The sequence below is a fragment of the Notamacropus eugenii genome, chromosome 1 (genome assembly GCF_028372415.1).
Source record: "Notamacropus eugenii isolate mMacEug1 chromosome 1, mMacEug1.pri_v2, whole genome shotgun sequence".
NCBI classification, from domain to species: Eukaryota; Metazoa; Chordata; class Mammalia; order Diprotodontia; family Macropodidae; genus Notamacropus; species Notamacropus eugenii.
The window spans coordinates 402,403,681-402,430,074 of NC_092872.1; the positions used below are offsets into that span (position 1 = coordinate 402,403,681).

At 39.3% G+C, this 26,394-nt stretch overlaps 1 protein-coding gene across 3 annotated transcripts in view; it reads left to right on the plus strand.

The window, feature by feature from the left end:
* KCNIP1 (potassium voltage-gated channel interacting protein 1) overlaps positions 1 to 26,394 on the plus strand; it is a 587,701-nt gene that overhangs the window by 543,773 nt on the left and 17,534 nt on the right. For all 3 annotated transcript variants that reach the window (XM_072630947.1, XM_072630946.1, XM_072630945.1), the window contains exons 2-3: positions 24,895 to 25,019; positions 26,000 to 26,069. In XM_072630947.1, the coding sequence (XP_072487048.1) occupies positions 24,895 to 25,019; positions 26,000 to 26,069 (195 nt within the window). The remainder of the gene's footprint in view (positions 1 to 24,894; positions 25,020 to 25,999; positions 26,070 to 26,394) is intronic.

Genomic DNA, 26,394 nt, shown 5'->3' on the forward strand with positions numbered 1-26,394 from the left:
TTCAATATATCACTTTCCTTTTTAATCCCATGTATTTTGGTTTGTGTATTTGAAAACATTATTCTGAGGAATCTATTGATAGAAACTCACTAGATTGCCAAAGGGGTCCATGATACAAAAAAAAAAAATTAAGAAACCCTGATTTAGAGTCTTAGTCATGGAATTTTGGAGACTGAGAGCAGATCTAAAGATAATCTAGTCCAAATCCCTCATTTTACAGATGGGGAAACTGCGGCACAAAAGATTATGTGATTTACCTTGAGTTACATACATGGTAGGCCTGGAACTAGAACTCAATCTGCCTGACTGCTCTTTCCACTGAAACAACTTTATCACTGAATCTTTAGAACCTAAAAAATCCAAGGTTGTATTTGCTAAACGGCTCTTATCCAAAATTTTTCAAGCAAATAACCTTGAAAGTCTCATGAATAAAGAGAAGTGCTGGTATTTCAAAGGAACCAAACTTGGAAGAGCTTTGAATTCCAAAATCAGACTTCAAGCTCAAAAGTTACAATCCAGAGACACCCTGGGCTCAGCAGTCACCCACACCCTATTCATCAGAAGATTAATAGGCTTTAGAGCCCCGAAACCTGTTAATGTATTCACAAAATAACTGAGCTAATTAATCCTGACTCACTCATTCTAATAAACTACCAAAATCAGTCATGTGTCCCTGTAACTGTTTTTTCAGCTTAATAGCTTTACATGTGAGTGGGTGCGGCAGTCTGCTCCCCCATATCCACCTAAACAGAGATACTCATTAAGATTCAGGCTCTCAGGTCATCCAGGACTTTTGCCACAACACAGAACAGAAATCAGAATTAATCTGCTCGACTTTTAGAAACACCCACAGTGTAAAGGAGAAAGCTTTGACCAGAGAGGCCTGTGTGACATGCATTGCCCAAGGAATGCCCTGATTATTCCCTATCACACTTGTACTGCAGTCTTTATTCCAACTCTACGTATCTGGACTAGGTAGTTACTTCTGCTCTCTGGGCCGTGGTTACCACATCTGTAAAATGAGCAGGTTGGATTGTATGACCTACCTTCTATTAGACGATCTCTGAATTTTCAAACAAGACAAATAAAAAAAGTGTTTTGTAGCTTTTAAAGTAAAGGGAAATTAATATTATCATTGAGGCAGCTAGGTTATGCAGTGCATGGAGTACTTGACCTGGAGTCAGGGAGATCTGAATTCAAATCCAACCTTAGACACTAGCAGTGTGACCCTAGGGAAGTCACTTAACCTCTATTTGCCTCAGTTCCATGTTGATGAAATGGGGACACGATGAAGAATGAAATGGCAAACCACTCTAGTATCTTTGCCAGGAAAACTCCATAGGAAAAGTCCATAGGGTCATGAAGAGTCAGATATAACTGTGACTAAACAACATTATGATTACTTCTCTCCAGTCCCTAAAATTCTGATTTTTTTGTTTCTAATTGCCTGTATATTTGTCAGTGTGTATGTATCTTCTCCACCAGTTATCCAGAGGTATTGAGCTTGCCTGCCTTTTGGTGGAAGGAAATTCATCACCAAAAATTGTCAGTCAGAGAGACATCTGAGGAAAAAGTGAAACCCACCAGTCTGAAATCTCTCACTAAAGCGCTTGTATCAAAGCGCTTTCAAGGCAACACTGACTCATACTGCTTCCTATTTAAACCTGAATTTGCCTCTTTCCATGGTCTCTTACCCTTGCTGTTCAGTCGTGTCTGATTCTTCGTGACTCCATTTGGGGTTTTCTTGGCAGAGATACTGGAGTGGTTTGCTATTTCCTTCTCCAACTTATTTTACATATGAGGAAATTGAGGGAAACAAGTGGTTTTTTAATTTATTTATTTTTATTCTGAACTTAAGTAATAAAACAAGCATTTCCATAACATAGTAAAATAGAAAAAAGATGATTGCACATGAAACTGCCAATCTACTATGTACAATTTGCTATTCCCTTTAAATATATAATAAAGTTATCATGTAACTTTCTTGTTTCTCTTCCCACCCTAGGGATGACTACTATTAGACACACACACACATATCTGTGTGTATGTATATATGCATGCATGTGTGTATTATTGTATATATGTGTGTATTACATACGCACATATGTAAAATTGATCTCTACATACTTCTATTTATAACTCTTTCTCTGGATGCAGATGGCATCTTCCTTCATAGGTCCTTTGTCATTAACTTGGGTATTTATAATAGTCAAAAGACTTAGTTGCTCCAAGTCATTCTTAAAATAATATTCCTGTTACTGTATACAACATTATCTTGATCCTACTCATTTCGCTCTTTGTTATTTCATAAAGTCTTCCCATGTTTTTCTAAGGTCATTGAGCTCATCATTTCTTATAGCCCAGTTATATTCCATCATGATCATATATCGTAACTTATTCAGCCATTCCCCATTTGATGGACATCCCCACAATTTCCAGTTGTAACTTGACCAGAGTCACATAGCTAGTAAGTGTCTGAGGCTGGAAGTAAGACACAAATACAAATAATAATAATAGCTAACATTTATATAGTCCTCATTATATGCCAGATGCTGTGCTAAGCACTTTGCAGCTATTATCTCATTGGATCTCCACACCAACTCTGAGAGGTAGATGCTCTTATGATCCCCAGTTTGCAGATGAGAAAACTGAGGCAGGCAGAGGTTAAGTGACTTGTCCAAGGTCACATAGCTAGAAAATATCTGAGTCTGATTTTGAACTCAGGTCTTCCCAACTCCAAGCCTGACATTTTATCCACTTTGCCACCTAGCTGCCCTATTATTCATTATAATGTACCATATTTCTTATTAAATATGCCAGAGAGATCAGCATAGGGAAAGGTACTGGACCTTTGATTCCACTGGCGTAGGAAATTTGACAAGAGGAAAGGAGGGGAGGGAATCAAAGAGGGCTTCAAAGAGGAGGGGAAACCTAAGATATGTCTTGAAGGAAGAGATTTCAGTCAATCAATAATCATTTATTAAGTACCTACTATGTGTCAGACACTATCCTAATTTGAGGCAAAGATGAAAAGGGGATATCAGGCATATCAGTCGTGGAAGACAACCCATGCAAATGCAAAAACATGGAAAATTATGTGTTCAGCCCAGGAAACAGCTGTCAGCCCATTTTGGCTAGAATGTAAGGCATATGAAATAAGGTAGCTAGCAGCCAGATTGTGGAAGATCCTATATAACAAGTGAAGAAGTTAATATTTTAGCCCAGTGGCAATAGAGAACCAATGACGGTTTTTAAAGTAGGAAAGTGACATGGTCAGATCTATACCTTAGCAAGATTATTTTGACAATTGTGTGAAGAAAAGATTGGAAAGAACCAGAGTCAGGAACACTGATTAGAAGGACATTAAAATAGTCCAGGTCACTTGTCACGAGGTCCTGAACAAGGATAGTAGTTACTGCCGCTGTTTGTCCTTCATTCTCGAAGAGGATCACGACATCAGGAAGGTGATACCATGACACACAAGTGAATTGCATATGAGTTGTGTGATTGGAGAGAAGGACCTAACTAACAACTGGTTAGAGTTTCAAGGCAGGGGAAAATGGATTTTGAGGTTATTAACCAAGGTGATTGGGAAGATAATGGTGTCATCAGTAGAAAAAGGGAAATTTGGAGAAAGCATGAAAAAATCTCTAGTTCATTTTTGAATATGTTGATTTTTTGAGATGCTGGCAGAATATCCAGGTAAAGATCTCCAAAAGGCAACTGGATATGTGGGACTAGAGTTTAGGACAACATTAAGATCAACAATATGGCTTTGTCAGTCATCTGCATCCATGTGGTCATTGAATGGATGAGATCATCAAGAGAGAGAGGGTGAAGAAGAGGGTCTAGAACAGAACACTGTTGTTCAGAAGTGAAGGATAGAAGATTTAACAAAGAAAGAAACTGAGAAAGAGCCATTAGCTTGCTAGGAGACCCAGAAAAGAACAGTGTCACAGAAGCCAAGAGATGAAAGACCATCAGATGAGGGAAAAGTCACCTGCATCAAAAACTGAAAAAAAAAAAAAATCGAAGAGGATGAGGACCAGGGCTACACTGGAGGCTGCTAGTCAGTTGGTGAGAGTCAATTGCTAAATTTTCCAATGTGAATATTTGCACCTCTGTAATCAGCAAATGCTACAAATTAGAGCTTGATTTATTGTCTGGTTGATCAGCCAGGCTTAAGAGAGTGTTAATAATGCAGATTAGACTTAAAAGTGTGTCATTTGTGTTGGGTTTTTTTGCAGAGAGATTCCTTTTAAACATTTACCAGCATACCCTAGATGAGGACTGAGAAAAGACTAATAGATTTAGCAATGATTAGACCATTGTTAAGCCATGAGAGTGGTTTTAGTGGAGGAGTAGTTTCAAGAACCAATTGCCAGGGCCCAGAAAGTGAATTAGTGGTAAGGAAGTGAAGCATCGAGTGCAGATTGCTTTCTTTTTTTTGTATTTTTAAAAATATATATATATTTTACTGATAGCTTTTGTTTTTATATTCCTTATATTTCCCAGTGTATCCTTCCTCCCTCTCCATTCCATAGAGCCATACTTAGAATAAATAAAAAAGAGGGGAAATAAGTTCAGCAATGCTAAGTAACATTTTTTAGAAGTCTGATGTTATATGCAGTGCTCCACACTCATAATCCCCCATCCCTGCAAAGAATCAAAGGAAGGTGATATCATCTATATGTATGTATTTATGTGTATGTATTTTATGTACTATTTGTGCCTGATGCATGGTAGAGCAGTCCAAGCTCATCTTGGTCTGCTCAACCATAGTCAGACACACTGTACTTTGACCCCGACATAGTGATGTTTTGGTCCTCTTTGAACATGAAGGACAATAAAGTGTGTGTGTGTGTGTGTGTGTGTGTGTGTGTGTGTGTGTGTGTGTGTGTGTGTGCGCGCTCTGTAGGGTCAATAGGGCTTTGTCATTATAATTTCACAGCCCTCATCTTTGTTATTTTGCTATTATTTTTTACATTTGCATTGCCATTGTACATAGTGTATTTCTACTTCTGCTTACTTGACTTCGTGCCAGTTGGAGTCAGCCTACCTATGCTTTTCTAGATTCATGAAATTCACCATTTCTTACAGCACAGCACTATTCCATTACAGTCATGTACCACAATTTATCTTGCCATTACCCAGTTGATGGACATATAGAGAGATTACTTTTTCTAGGAATTTATCAGTGAAACAGTCAAGGCAACAACCATTTTTGAAACACCAAGTATGTTCCAAGCACTGTGATGAAGGTCCACTGAGACCTGAGCGTACAAAGAAAAATGCAAAAACAAAACCATAAACTTCTAGTCCCTCCTCTCAAGGAGCTCATACTCTATTAGTGGAGACAATATACACCCAACTATATACAAACAAAATATAGATGGGATAAAATGGAGATAATCTCAGAGAGAAGACACTGACACTAGGAGGGATTGAGAAAACCTTCTTTAGGGTTTCAGCTGGAACTTAAAGGAAGCCAAGAGGCAGAGATGGGGACGGAGAGCATTCTAGGTGTGTACAATAGCCAGTGAAAATTCAGGAAGGTGAGAGTTGGACTGTCTTGTGCAAGCAACAGCAAGTAGGTCAGTGTCTCTACATCACTGCATGCAAGAGATACAGAACAATATTTTGAGGGGAAAACAAGGTAAAATAAGTTTTTTAAATATATATATATATAATCATGTTTGTAAGTAGCTATAAATGAGTTGACAAATAGGAGTATATGGAAAATGAGAGAGAAATGACTAATAGGACAGGCTCCTAGAGCTGACAGGAGGAATGAGATAAAGGTTATAGAGTTTGGCTTTGGCACAGTCCGGGCCACCTTATTCTGAGCTTGGATGATTGATGATGAAAGAGGTTTTGAGGTATGGAGTGCGAGTGAGAAAAAAGCATACTATCAAATGACCGATTTTCTCAGCAGAGAAATTGAGGTCATTTCCTTACAGAAAAAGGGCTGGGGGGTAGCGCTGATGACTTGAGGAGAGAGCAAAAGCTTTAGAATAGCTGCTGTACACGTATAATAGAGAGGAACCAGAGAGGAATAAAAGGACTGCTCTGTAGCAGTGGGAGCCCAGATCAGGTTAAATAAAATGAATTTGTAGCAAAGCTCAGCAGCATGGTTACATGACTTTCTCTAACAGTGGTTGGTAGATCAGAGTAAAGAAAACATGCAGTAGGAGTGAGCCCAAGAGGAGGACTGGCAGTGGTAAGATGAGGGAGTTAAGGAAGGGATGGATTCAAGCGTGGGGGACAGTGCCTCGTTGAACTGTCTCTAACAGGAGCAGGTAAAAGGTGAACCAGGAAAGTGGGATGTTTTTAAAGCCTAGAGAGGAGAAAGGGTCCAGTTGTAAGAAGGGGTGAGTAGTGTCAAATGCTACAGAAAGGTCAAAGAGGGAGGACTCATCAAAGGTTGCTGGATTGTTAGAGAGAACATTGTTGACCTTTGAAAGAGCATTTTCAGTAACACCACAGGAGTGTTTTCTGGACTGGATCCCCATTAATTAAGGCCAAGTCCTCTGGTAGTGTAGGTCAGATATTGAAGTGAAATGAGACTTATAGGTCATTCAACATTGACAAAAAGGGATTTCCTAAGCCATAGCATACTTAAAGATAGGCACTGAAGACACTTTGAGTGGACTGACCTGAGAAAACTCCCTTGATTGTGCTATCCATTATAATTTGCCAGCCAAGCCTCAGCTGCCCTCCAATACCTCATGTCAGCTTTGTACTCAGGTGGCCGAGAAGTGATATCAACCACCTGAACCTCTAGACCCCTGTGCCAACCAAGATTTTTGGATGGTCTCAACACCTTTTAAGGAAAAACTAGCCTATACTTCATATGGTATGGGGTATGGGGACAGGGGTGGGGAACCTACAGCCCTGAGGTCACATGTGGCCTGCTAGGTCCTCAAGTGCAGCTCTTGTTCTGAAACCAAACTTCACAGAACAAATCCTCATAATAAAAAGATTTGTTCTGTAAAATTTGAACTCTCTCAAAAGGCACTTGAGGACCTAGAAGGCCACATGTGGCCTCGAGGCCATAGGTTCCCCACCCCTGGATTAAGATATTACTCCTATCACAAGGCAAAAACCTAATTGCCAAGGTTCATGAGAGTGAGTAATACAAGAGTAGAGATATCGTGTAGAGCTTTTTAAACAAGTTTAGCAATGAAAAGGAGGAGATACTGGTAACTGGATGAAGTAGAAGGACCAAGGTTAGTTTTACATATATATATATGTATGTATATATATACATATATATATATATATATAGAGAGAGAGAGAGAGAGAGAGAGAGAGAGACACACACATATATACACACATACGTATATATATACACACATATATATACACACACACACACACACACACACACACACACACACACACACACACACACACACACACATATATAATGATTTGGGCGTTTTGAGCCTGTTTATAGGAAAAGGGAAAGGTCTAGTGGTGCCCTGGCAAATGTTTACCAACTGGCTCTTCAAGGAAAAAAAATAAGCATCACATACTTTAAAGCTTAATCTGCATTACTGACATTTTCTCCATCACTTTCTTAGGTCTAAACAATAGCAGTGTCAAGCAATGATTTGTAGCCTTTGTTGATTTCCAAAGTGTAGATGCTCACAATAGAAATTTAACAATCCATTCTTGCAAGCCTGTTGGAGCTGGCTCCAGCACACTCCAGCACACTTCCCAGCAAAGAGGGAGATTCTGAAAATACAGAATCACAGAAATTGAGTGTTGGAAAGGATTTCTGAAGTTATGGAGTCCAACACTTACAGAAACAGGAGTATTTCTACAACCTCTCTAAGAAGTAGTCATCTAGTCTCCTCTTGGATAACTCTCTAGGGAAGAGCAATCCACCCCTTCTAGGGCAATCTCTTCCGCTTTGGGAAGGGATAGAAAGATTTTCCTTACATGGAACCAAAATTAACTACTCACAACTCACACCTAGTATTCCCAGGTCTGTCCCCAGGGTTCAAGCAGAAGGAATCAAATCCCCCTTCAGAAACATGAAGATAGCAATTAAGGACCCTTGCCTCCAAGTTTTCTCTTTTCTAGGTTACTAGGTCTAGTATCCCTGATTCATTTGATAAATCCCAGTGTGGAACGATCTCTGGTTCCCTTATCCTACTGGTTATATTCTTCCTGACCTGTTTATTGACATACTTCTTGAAATGGAGTTCTCAGAATTGCATCCAGTGCTCCAGACATGATCTGACCAGAGCAGAGAATTTTTGTTGTTTAGTCATTTTTCAGTCATATCTGACTCTTCATGACCCCATTTGGGGTTTTCTTGGCAAAGATCCTGGAATGGTTTGCCATTTCCTTCTCCAGCTTATTTTACAGATGAGAAAACTGAGGTAAACAGGGCTAAGCGATTTGCCCAGGATCACATAGCTAGGAAGGGTCTGAGGCCAGATTAGAACTCAGAAAGAAGAGTCCTTCTGCATCCAGGCATGGTGCTGTATCTACTGCACCCCTAGCTGCCCCAGAACAGATAATGGTAGGACTATTCATTCTGGATGCCATGTGCCTCTTCATGCAGCCTAAGAGTGAATTAGTTCTTTTGTGCTTCCATGTGACACCATTGGCTCAATGCTTTATGCTAAGCAGTCCTCTAAAACTTTCATGTATTTTTCACATGAACAGTTGTCTTGCCTTACTTCAAGTTTTTTTGCAGTGATTTTTGCTGTTTTTGCTCTTTTGAATCAGTAGTTAAAAAAGATGACTGATACATGGGGATAAAAGAAAGAAAATGACGATGGAAGGCCATAGAAACTTCTGAGCAGAGGGGCAGAGCATGGTGAAAGTGGAATTTTAGGAAGATTAGCCTTATACAAAATCTATAGTTGATAGATATAGATTTAGATAGATATAGGACACAAACACACACACACACACACACACACACACACAAATATAATATAATGGAAAGGACACCGGACTTGCAGTCAGGAAAGACCCGAGTTCGATTACAGCCTTGTTTCTGTATGAAATAGGGCATATAAGTCAAGATAACCAGGTGGCACTGGGTATAGAGTTCTGGGCCTGGAGTCAGAAAGACTCATTTTCATGAGTTTGAATCTGTCCTCAGACACTTACTAACTGTGTGACCCTAGGCAAGTCTCTTAGTCCTGTTTGCCTCAGTTTCCTCATCTATTAAATAAGCTAGAGAAGGAAATGCCAAACCACTCCAGTATCTCTGCCAAGAAAATCCCAAATGGGGTCTCACAGTCGATTAGACACTACTGCAAATGACTGAACAACAAATGTATCACCTAACCTTTCTAAACCTCCATTTCCCAATGTACAACATGGCAATACTAATAGTGCCTGCTTCACAGGGTTGTTTTGAGGGTCAAACCTTAAGAGATGGGGATTGCGCCTGTGATTCCATTGGATAGTCAATCTGCCTACAAGGAAATTCCTTCTACCCTTACAGGTTGGCACTTTCACTATAACTTATAGTGTTCGGCAGTTGCCTCGGCAAAGGTATTAAACTCTCTGGTGGCATCATTGCGGGCACCACTCTCAGAGTCCCTGGCAAACTAGATTAAAATTGAGTAAATATTTAATACAATAATAAAAAGACAACAGAGCATAGGTAAAGAGATAATGTTAATATGTAGTTTTCCAGATCAAGACGAAGACTATAGGGATCCTTATCTATATTTTAGTGGTTCCATTTCTGTTGGAGTTTGAGACTGCTGGTCTAAAGTTCTGTGACTTGTCCAGGATCCACAGTCAGCATGTATCAGCTGTTGTTACTGTAGTTCGGTCACGCCCAACTCTTCATGACCTTATTTGAGATTTTCTTGGCAAAGATGCTGGAGTGGTTTGCTATTTCCTTCTCCAGCTCATTTTACAAATGAGGAAACTGATCCAGACAGGGTTAAGTGACTTGCTCAGGGTCACACAGTTAGTAAGCGTCTGAGGCCAGATTTGAATTCATGAAAATGAGTCTTCCTAACTCCAGTCCCTGTGCTTTTTCCACTGCATCTCCTAGTTGCCCAGGATGTATCAGCCAGGTCCTTAAATTCAGATCTTCCTACCTCTAGGAGCAGCCCTCTGTGCAGTATGTCACATTGCCTCTGTAAACCTTAAAGTACCAAACAAATGTCAGCTGTTATCATTCCTCTGTGAAGATGGATCTATGGATATGCTACAAAGCTATGATTTGGGTCTCATTCTTCAGTCCCTTCTTTGTTTCATTTCCTGAAGGATCAACACGCAGCAGGATACGACATCCCATGTGACAGCCCCAAGTCTCTCTCTTTTCCAGGCTTTCTTGAGGCTTCCTCTTACCATCATGATCAGAATTCCCCCAAACCATAGTTAAGCAGAGTTAGCATTTTGAAACTGATTGAATTCCCTTTGTTTCTAGATTGTTTCATTTTCCAGGTTTCTATGCCCTCCCCTGATTGCTTCTGAGCTGATGAGGGAAAGTGAAGTGCTCTGACATTTATAGAAATCAATGCATTCATAAATAAGGAAGTTCATAATGTCTGATTTCTTCTAAATAAGACAGAACCATTATCACTACAAAGCCTCTCGCATAAAATATGTCCAATTGTGATGCATTGTGTAAACTCATCAAAGGTGTTTTTGTGAATAACCTTTCCCCAAAAGAAGAAAATAATCAAAGCTGAGTATCTTCATTAATAATTCAAAGGGTATCTGCCCGGATTTCACTTACTAAGAGTACCCACTACTAAAAGTCTCCCAGTCTCAGACCTAGAGAAAGACCTTGATTAGGCATCTGTCCCAGGGTGAGTCACTCAATCTGGGCACACATGCTTTCAGCCACTGGCCGCAGCAGCCATTTGCGGAGGAGGGGGGCAGTTCATTTTGGGGGAACTTTCCATTTCCTTTCTCCTGCTAAGGAATTGCCTAACCCAGGTCAAAGCCGTAACCCAAGGAGTGTTTGTAGCACCGAGGACAGAGGACACATGAAAATTACCCAATTGTGGTAGCAGATTAAACCCATTCTTCCTGGATTTCTCTCTAAACCCCCATTCCTCTGCTACACAGCACCTATAATGCCCACAGCTTCATTCTTCATTCAGTAAACAGGTATCGAGCACCACACACACTGTGTGTATGGAACTAGGCTAAGAGCTAGGGATACAACAACAAAGCAAACACATTTCCAAGCTTCCTGAATGTTGAAGCAGCTGGTGATTTTTATTCAGACATGTATATAGGATTTCATAAATATTAATCTAGTACCAGCCAGATGGGGGTAGCTAGGTGGTACAGTAAATAGAGCATCAGGCCCACAGTCAGGAAGATCCAAATTCAAATCTGGCTTCAGACACTTAATAGCTATGTGACCCTAAGCAAGTCATTTAACCCTGTTTGCCTCAGTTCTCTCATCTGTAAAATGAGCTGGAGAGGAAAATGGAAAACCACTTCAATGTCTTTGCAAGAAAATCTACATGGGGTCATATAAAGTCAGACACAACTGAACAATTACCAGCTAGTATTCCAGTCTCTTTTACTTTTTAAATTTCTTCCCTCATATACACTATTCTATAATCAAATTAGAATACTGGCTACCCTGTGTTTTTCCACCTCTTCTCATTCCCTGCATCCGGACTGCCCCTCCCCATCTTCATCTCTACCTATACACAGAAAGTGCTTAATAAAGGTCTGTTGATTTGATTCAAAGCCCAGTTTAAACTTCTCCCACTCCAGGAAGCCTCTCAAGATATTATCAACCACTAGTGACCTCTCTTCCATCTGAACTCATAGCATGTATTTGTACTTTTATGGACTTCTTATATTCTGATTTGTTTTATAACAATCTATGTACAAGCTAATACAGGATGTCTCCAAAGTTTTAAGCTTTGATAGAACTGCACTAACACTTTTGGAACACCCTTTAGATTGTAAGTTTCATAAGGTCAGAGAAAATATTTATCTGTGTATCTTCTGCAGCACTGAGCTCAGTATATTGATCATAGGGCTTAATCAAAGTCTGTTGAATTTTATTTAATGCTAAACAATATAAGAGCAACACCAGCCAACTACCATTCAATATGAGCCTAAGAGACACTTAATCCAAAGGATAGTACATTTAGGTGGGAGTCAGGGGTATGCTAGAGCTAGCTAGCTCAGGGCTCAAAGCTAATTATTATATTTTCAGTGGGAGTATTTACCCCTCAGAGATAGGCAAGTGCTACAAATCAGGGCTTGACTTAGTGTTTTGTTGATTGTCTAGAATTAAGAAAGTGATGGAAAAATGTTAATACTGGAGACTAAATTGAAAAGCCGGTTGTGGGTACATTTTTTCTCCAGAGATTCAGTTGTTAAACATTTAATAACATATGCCTGGTAAAGATCACTGTCTTTAAATATCTGAGGGGTTGTCCTGAGAAAGAGGAATTGAAGATATTTTCTACTTCTTCAGAGGGAAGTCTAGGACCAGTGATGATGGTGATGATAATAGCTGACATTTTTATGGCACTTTAAGGTTTTCAAAACACCTTACATACATTATCTCACTTGATTCTCATGACTACCATTGAGACAGTAGGTACTGTTAGCACCCCCATTTCGCAGATGAGGATATTGAGTCTCAAAGATCTATGGAAACTTAGAGAGGACAAAAAACTGGGAAGGGCAGTTTACACACTTGATGACTGTCAACATCCAACAACATCTTCACAGGTTACATCTTAGGTAGCATCTTGTAAGATGAAATTTAATAGAAAGAAATTTAAAGTCTTATACACAGGTTCAAAAAGATCACTTCACAAGTACAAGATGAAGGAGGCAGGGACACATGAAAGCTTGGGGAAAATTTGGGAATTTTTCATGAGCTCATAGGAGCTGGAGCTAGAAGAGCCCTCTGAGGACCTCTAGTCCAATGACCTCATGTTACAGATGAGGAAACTAAAGCTCAGCAAGATTAAATGACTGGCACAAGGTCATCAGAAGAAAGATTTAAACTCAGGCCTTCTGACTTCAGAGAGAATGAATAAATGAATGAATGAGTGAATTAGTGAATGAATGAATGTTAGTGAATAAGTGAATGAATGAATGAATTTTTAAAAAAAGCTTTATTAGGAAGGGGAAGAGACTTGAATCCATGCCTTATATGGATCACATGAAAGAAATGGAAATGTGTAGTTTAGTGAAGGTAAAGAAGGGGAGCAAAACCACTATGCTCCAATATTTGAAGGGCTATCATAAGGGAAATAGAGTAAACTTGTCCTATTTCTTCTAAGGGAAGAACCAAGGGCAACAGATAGATATTGTAAAGAAGGTAAATTTAAGGGTGTCAAAGAAAACTTCTTCAAAATTAGAAATATTCCTGAGTGTAAAGGGCTGACCCGGGAGGCAATGAATTCTCTCTCATTGAAAGTCTTCTTGCTAAGACAGTATAAGTACTTTTGTTTTTCAGATAGAATTGGACTCCATGTCCCTTTCAGCTCTAAATCCTATCATTCTGTGAATGTAACTTTCCTGGGGTCACAAAATTGGCATCTGAGGCAGGATATAAACCCAATACTTCCTCAGCCTAAGTCTAGCCTTCTATCTGCTGTCATGCTGGTTCTCAGGGTGACTAATGGGGAGAAAGCTATAGAGACAAGTGTGAGTTCAAAATAAGGAAAGAATTTGCTGATAGTTAACAACTGTCCAAAAAAGGGCTCTCAATAGATAATGAGCTTACTATCACTGGAAGTATGCAAGCAAAGGTCAGATGAAAATTTGTCCACTTTGCAAAAGAGGTTCATGCATTACTGAGGGAATTAGGATCACAGACAGAGCTGGAAAGGATGTTAGAAATTGTCTAGTCCAACATTCTCACCATTTACATAAGAGGAGGCTGCAGCCAAAGAGGTTAAGTGATTTTTAAAGTCACACGGATTGTAAGTGTCAGAGCCTTAATTCAAAAACCTGTTCCCCATCTCTAAATCAAGTGGTCTTTATTGGAAAATCCTTCCTCCCTGTGGTTAAGTTAACCTCTATAATACCCTCCAACTTTTAAAGCTCAGGTCTGAGCAGGAGAAATGGAATATAGACAGGTTTAAAATTTAAAAATTGTTGTTGAGTCGTTTTTCAGTCATGCCCAGCTCTTCCTGACCCCATCTGGAGTTTTCTTGGCAAAGATGCTGGAGTGGTTTGCCATTTCCTTCTCCAGCTCATTTTTACAGATGAGGAAACTGAGGCAAACAGGGTTAGGTAACTTAACCTAGGGTCACACAGCTAATGTTTAAGGACAGATTTGAACTCAGGGAGATTAGTCTTTCTAACTTCAGGCTCAGCACTATATCCACTGTGCCACCTAACTGCCCTGTGCCACTTAGCTTTTAATTTTAATTTTAAAAATTAAATGCTTTCATAGGCCTTTCCACATTGCTTATACACAAAGACTGCCTTTTTATAAATGAGACTATTCAGGGCCCTTACACAGCAGAGAATCACCACAAAATCACCCTGACCTTCACAGCAACAAGGTGGAGTCAGGAAAGTTTCACAGAGGCAGCCAGGTAAGGCAGTAAATAGAGTTCTGCACCTAGAATCAGGAAAACCCAAATTCAGATCCAGTCTTGGATACTTACTAGCTGGATGGCCCTGGTCAAGTCACTTAACCTCTGTCTGCCTCAATTTCTTCATCTATAAAATAGGGACAATAAAACACCAACCTCCCATGATTGTTGTGAAGATAAATTAATCTCCATAAAGCTCTTTGCAACTCTTAGATCACTCTGTAAATGCTAGTTATTTATTATTCTTATTATTTACTGTATGAGAGGTGTCTGACAATAAAAATAAAGAAAACACAGGAATAGTGTATCCGCCTGAATAGAAAGACTGACACGGTAGTCCTCTGAACAAACCTTTCTGCCTCGGTTTCCCTATCTTGAAATGCCCCAGTATCACTCTCCAGGACTCCTTTTTCTTCCTGCTCCTAAGGATTGTTTTGGGGACATGCCATCATTATAGCTCATCAGGAGGGAAGAGGAATAATGCCTGGCCTGGATTATACTTCTTCTCTTGGTTTATTTTTCTAAAGCCCATTATCACTTTATGGAACTCCATTCTTAATCACCTCTCCAAAGCCTGGCCCAAATGTCCCTTGGCTATTCAGTTTAATGCCAAGTAATTGACTACTCACTCCAATTCTTTCTGGACCAATATCTAGCTGAGGCCAGAGGGGAAGTGGTTAAGAGGGTCTCCAGCTGGCCTCTTGAATATACTCAGATAACAAAGGTTTCTGCTTCCTGGAGACTCCCTAAAACTATAGAGGTGGGCCCTCTAAAGAGCAAATTGGGGTGCCATTATATTCCAAGGCACTTTCCAGAGGGAAATTATCTGCCTGAAGTCTTCTCTCAGGGGACTTCCGTTTGTAGACCTGAGCCACCTAGGTGGTATAATGAATAGACTGCTGGACATGGGACAAAAGACTTGAATTCCCATCCTGCCTCAGACACTATGTGACCTGAGCAAATTACTTAAACCCCGTCAGCCTCAGTTTCCTCATATGTAAAATGGGGACAATACAGGCACCTACTCACAGGGCTATTGTAAGCGTCAAACTAGATAGTTCATGCAAAAAACTTTGGAAACCTTAAATCTCTACCTCAAGAATTCAGATCTGATGTAAGAAATTACTTTAAATTTGCATGAAGAAAATATGTTGGCTACTCTGAGCACTCTGGGTACCACAAGTCACCCTTACAGTTAGCTATCAGGAGATTCATTCACTGAGCAAGTCTTTATTAAGGTGGCTCATATGTGCCAGGCACTAGTTAGAGGTGGCAGTGATCCTAAGACAAAAATCGAAAAGTCTCTGACCCCAAGGAGCTTACGTTCTATTGGAAAGCAACACATCAGCAGTATTTTCAGAAGGCTCAGTAGGAAGAAGGAAGAGGAGGAGAGCTGAGAAGGGATGGATGACTTATAGTACAAAGAGTATTGGACCTGGAGGCAGAGGACCAGGCTTTGAATCCCCAGCTCTGTTCGTTATCTAAGTGATTTCAGATTAGTCACTTAACTTTTTCCTGTTCTATTTTTATGTGGAAAATAAGACAGTTGATAATATAGACATATACACAGATGAGACAGACATAGGTAATAGAAATAGTTATAGGTGAAATAAACATAGATATAAATGTAGATGATATAGACAGGAATTGTAAAAGTAGATATAGGTGATATAGACACAAATGAAATAGTATAGATAGATCGTTGTTTTTCAGTTGTTTCAGTCTTGTCCAATTCTTTGTGACCCCACTTGAGGTTTTCTAGGCAAAGATACTAGAGTCATTTGCCATTTCCTTCTCCAACTCATTTTACAGATGAGGAAACTGAGTCAAACAGGGTTAAGTGACTTGTTCAGGGTCACACAGCTAGGAAGTGCCTGAGGCCAGATTTGAACTCAGGAAGATGAGTTTTCTGGACTCCATTCCCAACACACTATCTACTGCACCACCTAGCAGCCCTGTAAATAAGGAGATTGGACCCAATGGCCTCTAAGGGCCCTTTAATCTATAAATCTGAGATTCCAAGAGCCTCAAAATTTGGAAGCATGTAGGTGGTACAGAGCAATTTTTATTTTATTTTATTTTATTCTTGTTCTGTTTTGTTCTCTGTGACACCCTGAAAGAAGTCTTGCAATGACTTTGCTTTCTGGAATCAGCTGAGCTCACCAAAATATCTGAAGAGGTCTGTATAGATAGTCCTTTACCCCAGGAAACCATGGCCCACCAGGATCCCCTGAAAGACCCAGAGATGCCTTGTCTTTCAGGCAGGTCCTGAAGAGTCCAATGTCAGGAGATAGTTTAGGAGGCCAGTTTGCTCTCCTATGTAACCTGGAGAGGTGGATCAAATGCTCTAGTCTGACTTTTCTGTTTTCTGTGACTTTGAGAACAGTGGATCTCACTGAAATACAATGTGTATTGTGAAAATTTTTATTCTCATTTACCTCTTAAAATTATCCAAATTACTGCTACCAAAGAAGAAAAGTGGGTTGTCTGGCAGCCCTTTCAACAGCATTTTTAAATATGTGTAAATGCATAAAGGAGTTGTTTAAATTAATTTTTTAATGTTCAAAGAATTGGGAGAATATACACTTACAGGAGGCAGAATATGATTTGAATTTCATCAAACTTGAAGCAGTCTTGTCAGACTAAAGTCAAGCTAGACCCCTTTCCTCCAAGGGGGCTCCTAATTAAATCTCACATTTGCTATTGCTTGTCCTTGGTCTGAACAAAAGGAGTCCATCTGGGTGGCTATTTCACAGACAGGTACATGTCCTCACTGTCTTTTGCTTTTAACATTAACAAATTATAACTAGGCAATTTCCCTGTGAGCATGAGTTGTATTTCTCTTCCCTAAATCAGAAATAGATCACTACAAAACCAGATTGAGATAGGGACCAGACCTTTGATTTCATTGGCATAGGACAGTGGTTCTCAAAGTGTGTTCTGGGGACCCACTGGTATCTCCAAGACCCTTTCTGCGTGTTAAACCTATTTTCATAAAAATACCAAGATGTTGAAATTTCTAATACAGTAAATACTGATAGATGTAACTTGCACATACAAGAGATTTTTGGAGTCCTCAGTAATTTGTAAGAATATAAAGGAGTATTGGGACCACATATTTCGAGGACCATTTGTATAAGGAACCGAGTATTAGAGCATATGTAAATTCAATTCAAAGGATCCACTGAGTTCTCAATAGAATTTATCTACCCCTTCATCCCCTGCAACAGACATTAATATGGTTATCTTCATAGAGGTCATTTTGTTCAAGCTCCCATTACAAGTCAAGATGAACAAAAAAGTAATATTTCTCATTGCCTTTAGACACATGATAAAATCAATTCTGCCGGTTTCTCTATTTGCCTCTCCAAGGAGAACTTGTGACTGATCCTTCATTTGACTGCAATTTCCTTTTGTCTTCTGGTTTCATTTATAGCAAGAATGTCAAGATCAGTATGATTTTTTTTCTTCTAATAGCATGTTATCTCATTGGTCATTGGACAGGATTCTCATATTTAGAGAACCAATAGCTAAGTTGACATTTGTAGACAGTCTAAAGCCTGTCATATTAGCAGTATTCTTTGCTTCCTTCTCTGCTATTCTGCCACATTTACTGTAAAAATGGAAGTGTAACCGTGGCCTATTGATTTTCTTTGTTTCATGGATTTCCATGGCCAAAAGCTGTGGTCTAGTTGGAAGAGCATTGATCTTAGAGAGTCAGAGGTCGTGGGTTCTTAACCTGACTCTGCCAGAAATTATTTACTACCTGGATGACCATGGGCTTCTCAGTCATCTCTCTGGGTCTCAGTCTCATCAGATCTGTGAGACAAGTTTAGGCCAAACAGCCTCCAAGGGCCCTTAGAGTCTAAATTGAAGATCCTGAGCATACAGTGGCCATTCTATTCTGTTGCTGGAACCATTTCCAAATCTTCAATTCAATGAAATTCAATTCAAGTCATTTATTTATTAAACATCTCTATGTTAGATATACTAGGCATACAGACACAAACACCATTCCTCCCCTCAAGGAGCTTATATTCAATATCAAGTTCACTACTTTCCTGCATTTCCCTCTCAAGATAGCTTTTAGGCAGCCCAAGCCTTTCAACATAAAACTCCATCTAGGACTTGTAGACTATTGTCTGTGATAGACAGCCCGATTGAAGCTGAGAGAGTTTATGCCTCACTGGCTCAGCCTTCAAGAACCCAGGTTCTCCCAAATGTATCATTTTTAACAGGCTGAAAGTTTGAGTTTGATCATAAAAGGCATTTGGGAATATTGGCACAAGAATTTTAGGAATAAAGCATAGGAAACATTAGTAGTTATGTAAATTTCTGTCAGGTAAAATCAATTAATTATTCAATGATTCAATCACTCAGGGTCAAAGTTGAACATTCTCAATAACACTGTGATTTTTTAGTCATTCTACAGAGCAGCATATTAAAAAAATATGGGGACTTGTTCTTCTGGCCTCCTGATCTTACTGGAGTGACTGGCTCACTCTTATACATCTTCCTGACAGCAACAAAAATCACTGAACACAATAGTCTGCAAGTACTAGATGGAGTTTATGTCAAGGGACTTGGGCTGCCTAAAAGCTATCTTGAGAGGCAAATGCAGCAAAGTATTGAATTTAATATCTATCTATCCAACAGAATATAAGCTCCTTGAAGGGAGGAAAGGTGTTTGTGTCTGTATGCCTAATACATCTAACATAGAGGTGGTTTAATAAATAAAATGCCTGTTGATTTAATTTCACTGAATTGAAGATTCCCTATTCCTATGACCTGGCAAGAATCAATTAATTTTATTGCAATCCTGTTTGGATTTGTTTCTGATTCACTAAGTGCCAAATGATTCCTAAGCATAGTAATGCATATATATGCTGTATTGTCCACACATGCAAGATCACCTTTTTCTACAGAAACAATTACTCTTTTCCTTCAAATGAGTTATCTAAAGAGGTCATGAAGGGAAATGAAATTCAAAGATTCTCTTATTTTCTTTCTTGGGAAGTGAAATTGGAGGTGGGAAAATGGTAGGAGGAGAGGATTTGCCATTCAAAAGGTTTTCACAAACTAATCTTCAGAACCACCTGCATTCACCAGATCTCATCTACATCTCAGCATGCCTTCCCACCCACCCCCATCCCATTCCTCTTTGGTCACATGACTGAGCACACAGGTAGTGCCCATGCTGCATCGAGGGTAACAGCTTTACCTTTAGGGAAGACACCATTCTAATTCTCATGTACAAATGAGCAAAATTCCTTGGAAAGTGGGACGGGGGACAGCCTAAAGGGATCCCCACCCTCAAAATAGCATCTCCATTGAAAAGCAAAGTGAATGTTGTTATTTTTAAAGACTAGGATTGGTAAAATGTTTTCTTACTTTCTCCTAGACATCACCGGCTGGTATTACCAGTATCAGAGAGGTAAATGTAAACTCATTTGACTACCTTGTCACGTACCCATCACTAGAAAAACTTCTTTGTCAGGCATACACATGTATACTAATTATGATCATTGGTAGGCAGGTCTCCTTTTCTGAATCCCTTGTTAACAAGTTCCACCTTGGCAGGGAAGGCCTTTTCGGGGTGGAGAGGAAGGGGCAGCATTAAGACATAATGCCCTCTGTAGGGATGTTCACAGGCATGCTTCAGCAAAATATGCTTGGAAACTAGACTGGTGAGCATGTCCCCAGATCTAACTCACTACAGGTAAAACTGAGTCACCAAGATTTTGTTTCCAGGGCCAAGTGGAGCACTGGGAGGCAAAAGGCCTGGGTTCTACTTCCAGATATGCCTTTATAAACTGTTTGACCTTATAGTAGCTAGAATCATGGAATCTTAGAGTTGAAAAGCACCTCAAAATTTATCTACTCCATCCTCTCTCCCAGGGCAAGAATCTCCTTTAATTGTGACAAACAGAAATAGAAATTGTAATAAGTAGAAAGTTGCTTAATTATTCTGTGCTTGAGTTTCCTTACCTATAAAATAGAGATAATAACATATATACTGACTACATCACAGGGGTTTTATGAGGATCAAAGAGTAATAGATGTGAAAGTTCTTTGAAAAATCAGTAGAACTGGCCAAGAGGGGCAAACCCTATAGTCCCTGCTGCTGGGAAGATGGAAGCTAGTAGATCACTTGGCTCCATTTTGAACTACACTGTGCTAAGGTGATCAGGTATCTAAACTAAGTCTGACACTGATATAGTGAGCCCTGAGAATGAGGAACTACCTCACTCTGCTAAGGTGGAATGAACTGGGCCAGGTCAGAAACAGGCTGTGGTGCCAGTCTGCAGTGGGATCAGGCCTTTGAGAATACTGCACTTTCAGCTTGGACAAGATAAGGAGATCTTGTTTCCAAAAAAAAAAAAAATCAACAGAACTATACAAATGTAAGGTACTATTACTCTCATCTCCTTATTATTATAATTAAACTTTTCCTCATAGTCCAGGTTCAGCCTAGAGGATGGTCCATTAGTACATCAAGATGCCCTTCTGTTCTTAGAGGTTCCTTTGATAAACTCTGCAGAAAGACAAAGAAAAAAACTGGAAATTAGAATCCTGTTTAACCCTGTTTCCTCCCTTCACTGACCAGAGGAGTTTGGGAACTTCTCCTAGACCCTCTGTTTCAGCCTTGAAGGGAATGAGAAGGAAGTAGGCTGAGATGGGAGACTTTGGGAATCCCTTCTGAAATCCTTACAAAAGATAAATATTGATGAAATCTCTCATCCTGTGCTAGGGAGAAGGCAATATGAGTAAAGGAAACTCCTTCTCTAGGCACAAAGATATCCTAAGAACCCATCTCCATTTAGGCAGAACCACTAGGCAAGCTAACAGAACCTCTTTGTACAGAAACACTAGGCAAAAGAGTTAAAGTGAAGCTCCCCAAAGAAGGCTGATGGTCAATAGTCAAATAAAAAGAAAATTAGACAGCTAGTTTGGTATGGAAATTGATCCAACCTCTCAGACTGTAAACAAATCATTTATTAATAAAGCCCCAATCAGCCTTAATGAAGTGGGTTTAATATTTGATATTTCAATAATTACTTGGTACATTTTTAATAAAAGCCCATGGTAAGCAGCCATCTTTTCAGAAACAGAAGTAATCTCTCAAACTTACTCAGCTATTCAGTTGCAAATAGGATTCCTGTGTGTACATTTGCCCAGATGTCCAAAGAAAGCTTTGCTTTCTATGAAATCAGGCAGCATTCAGCTCTAGGCGGGCAAACAGAAATAAGGTATTGTTAAGGAAAAAATAGGCTGCCTTCATGCTTTCTAGATAGGATAGAAACTTAGAAGTGGTGATGAGACACAAAAACCAAAAAAAAGAAAAGAAAAGAAAAAAGTGATTCTTACTCAGAGATGCAGTATCTGATTTTTCTTATTTATATCATTAACGCTTTCCTTTCCCCACTTTTTACCTGTAATGTAAACCTATCTCCTCTTCTTTCTTACAATCCTAGCTAATGGTCTATAAAGGGAAAACTTATTTTGACCTACCAGTTTTTGACATACCAGATAAAAGCAAGAGAAAGGTAGGGGATCAGTTTTGAAGGAAATTGACAACACAATAGAGAGGAACATTTATCTCACTAAAGATATTCGCAGATCTGTCAAAAAAAGTATGGATTTTTTTAACTGATGGATTGTTTGACTTGTGGTTAAATTTTATTTTAAAATGAGTTGAACTTAGAACATCTTAAGTGGTCCTTTGGTTTATTGCAATATTATCTGATGTTTGGCAATATTTAACTAATACTTACTTGAGCTTTCAACTCCAACTATAGGAATAATTAAGGACACCAAGAAGTATGGAAAAATCTGACCTCTTCATATCTTGGGTATTGTCTGGGATAGAAACTGGGTCTCTATATCACTAGAACTACTTGGGAACAAAACTTTCTCTATCAAAGCACATCAGCACCTTTTCTACAACTTATATCTAGTCTTAGGGAGTTGTCCAGATTATGAAGAGGTTAAATGACTTGTCTTGAATGATGCAGTTAGTATGTGTCAGAGGCAGGATTTAAACCCAGGTCTTCTTGGCTTTGAGGACAATTCTCAATCAACAATGCTCTCATACTTCATATTTGTCTGTGATAATCTGCTTTCTTTTCACCAGTATGTTTTCACACAATGAATATGATAGCAGTTTTGAATTGTGTATTTCTCACAAGGCTTAAATAATTCTGACCTACCTTTGGAGAATTCCTTCAGAATTGTCTATAAGAAGAAAAACTCACTCTGCTAGAACAGCTTTTGTTGAATAGAAAAGGGAGTCAATTTCACAGGAAACTGACAATACAAGAGATAAATCAACACTTAGTAGGAAACTATAGATAGACAAACCAGTACACCTGTACAGACCAAGGATGCCATCAGAGGTATGTAACAAGCATGTAGTTTAGTTCCTTATCATGAGATTTATGATGCCTTGTGAATGTTCATGGGTATGTAACTCACCAAGTCACCATTTTTTTCTAGCCTGGATTTATAGAAATTCAATATATGGATTTGGTGATGTTCATAAAACAGCTATCAGAGAGAGTTTAGGCAGCTAATTGATTCTTTATTGTAGGAAATTCATAGAAAGCCTTCTGGAAACACTCAGAGGAAGAAGGTTATTTCACTTCAGGAAGTAGGCCTACTCAGCCCACAGCATTCAATGGGGTGGTGGTGATCTCCATTTATATTCAATCCTCTGACTTCTCTTAAGGTTATTTGTACTCAGGAAGATAATTATTCTTCCCCATAATAAAACTTCATTAATTTGTACTCTGTTAATTTGGAATTTGGAATAGTCTACCCTGGTACTGTATAACTATAGGGATAGCTAGGCAGCCCAGAGGATAGAGAACCATGCTTGGATTTGGGAAGACCTGAGTTTAAATCCAGCCACAGACACACACTAGATGTATGACCCTGGGCAAGTCACTTAACCTTTCTCTGTCTCAGTTTCTCCAACTGTAAGGTAAGAGATGATAATAATAGCACCTGTTATTTCCCCCAGGGTTGTTGTGAGGATATAATGAGATAATTGCAAAGTGTTTCGCACAGTGACTGACACATAGTAACCACTATATAAATGTTAAATATTATTATTATTTCTGTGCCCTTCCTATATACAGAGTACAAATTAAAGGTTATAGAAAGTTACATTTAATCCATTTTAAGAGAATTTCGGAAGTATCCATTTATATATAGTGGAGATAGTAATTATGAACTTTCCTACCAGTTTATTAGAGTTTAAATTATTGCTTAAAAGTAGTAAAGTTGCATTTATTTTAAAACCTTCCTGAATCTGAGTATGCCCCTACTTCTCTTACAATTATTAGAGTCCTAAACAGTGGAATCTTACCAATTTTCTAAAATCTTTTATCATCTGCCTCTATTTATTAGTTTTATTTGGGGTGTAGGGATAGAGGTTGGGGTATTTACTTTTTTACTATTCCTATAGCTTATTTGTCTGCCAGAGATGTTCATGAGTTTCAACTACAGAGCTAGACCAAATATCTGGGGAGATTTTTTTATGACTGTTGGATAGAGTCAAATTCTGAAGGAAATAGAAAACATGTTTTAATATGGGATAAGAGCATATTACAATGAGAAGGCCTTTGGAGTCAGAAGACCTGATTTCAAATCCTACCTCAGATGCTTATTACCTATGTGACATTAGACAAATCATTCAACCTCTCCAGGCCTCAGGTTCTCCATCTCTAAAATAAGACAGGGGATGAGGGGTGGGAGTGGAGTTTGGACTCGATGGCATGAGAGGTTCCTTCCAACTCTAGAGCTATGATCCTAGGATTCTATTTCCACTTGGTATGGACTGGCTAAGACATCTGAGAGATGGTCTACAATCAGAATGCATAGCCACATAAACCAGCAAGGTCCAAGGAACCCACCTACAAGACACTATGCCTCCTTAACCTGGGTCTTATTTAACATTGACTCAAGGAATCAACTGAGACTTTCTGATTACAATAGATAATTACTGCTAGGGTCCTGGGACCTCTACTCATAGACATCATTGAATACTTGCTACCCTTCAGTCAGTGTCACATTGTCTCCCCACCAAAGTCATCATGGATACCTAATAAAATCCTCCTCTGCCTCCTTCCTTCTTCCTTCTAATCCACGAATATCAAAAAGAAGCTAGCTATTCACATTTGTTACAGCTCACATCATCACTCTGAAATAACGTCTAAGCCATTTAGATGGGTTGTCATCAGAGTAGGTTACAGATATGAACATATCATGGATTCTTTGATGTCCTAGAGTACTAAAGTCACTCTGAATATAGAATAACATCAAAATCTAGCATCTCCAATGTTGTCTCTTCTGGTTCCAGATAAAATTGAGGATGAATTGGAAATGACCATGGTGTGCCATCGACCTGAGGGACTGGAGCAGCTTGAGGCACAGACCAACTTCACCAAGAGGGAACTGCAAGTCCTGTACAGAGGCTTTAAAAATGTAAGAATCAAGTGATCCCAGGAGGCTCCTCAATTAGGGTTAAATACTTCTATGGGATCCTACCACTGAAGTCCTCCTCCTGTGTGTGGAGTAGAAGTGAGTCTGGGTTCTTGAAGGTTATGCCATGGGAAGACAAGTTCTGGCAGATCCTACTAACCTGGGAAGGCTTCTGGTTTCAACCGCAAGTGTGGTCTCTTGTAACAAAGTCCATCACCAGTTCAGTATGGCTCATCTCCAGGCTGGCCATAGCTAATGGACTTTGGTGAGGTGAAGACACAACAATTACCTTCCTTCTGCCCCAGATAATTCCTCCATACCCAAATATATGTCCCAGATTCTGTTATTGGAGTTTCATTCCTATAGATCTTGAAAGCTTTTTGGTTTTCAAAAGTACATTCTTAAAATTCAGGATTATTATGTTAACATTAAATTTGGTTAACATCTAACACCATAGCCCTAGTAAAAGAATTACTTGGGAGGAGGTAGTGATACAGTTTTTTTTTTTCAGGAGGGGAGGTAGAGGTACACAGGGAGGGGGTGGAGAAAGAAAATATCAAAATAAACTTCACCTGCTTTGTAAGGCTACTTCCATTTGCTCTCAGTAGCATCTCAGTTAGTCAACAGCAGCTTCAGTCCTTGGGCTACCTCCAAATTGCTTGCTTTATCAACACTAAAACCTGACAGTTTCTTGATATCTTTAGCTTTGTGATTTCATCTTAGGCAGGTTTCTCAATCATATTTAGTTGTTTACCCACCCTGTCTCATAAGGATCAGTAACGGCCCTGTTATGCATTGTGATTAATATAATATAGTCTGGTAACATCAAGTACAACATCTGCCTACCCAGGGATTGACATGAAATCCAGCCTGTTGGATGAGAACCAGCTCTCTCCCAGTCACATGCAATCTTCCCAGCCTGTCTTCTGTTCAGAGAGTATTCAGATAGCACATACAGACTCTTTCTCTCTTCTCCTAAACAGGAGTGTCCCAGTGGGGTGGTTAATGAAGAAACATTCAAACAGATATACTCCCAGTTTTTCCCACATGGAGGTAAGTGGAGCTGAGTGGAGGGAGGCATAAAGAAATAGTTTTTTGCAGGTTTTAAAGAGATTCTACCCCAAGACCATCATATGCCACATGCAACTATTCTCCCCATTGAGAAGAGATACTGTCCAGGTATGGTATCTTGTGGTACCAAGTAAGTGTGCTACTCTACAAGTATCATATCCAAACCAGTACAAGGTCTTGATTCCTTAGCTTTTCCCATGCCAAATACATGGGGATATAGTCACAGCAAAAGGCTAATAATGGAGGGGAAAGGACCTTCCCAAAGTAATTTCCTGTGGTATTATGTCTTCCTTAGCCTCCTACTAAA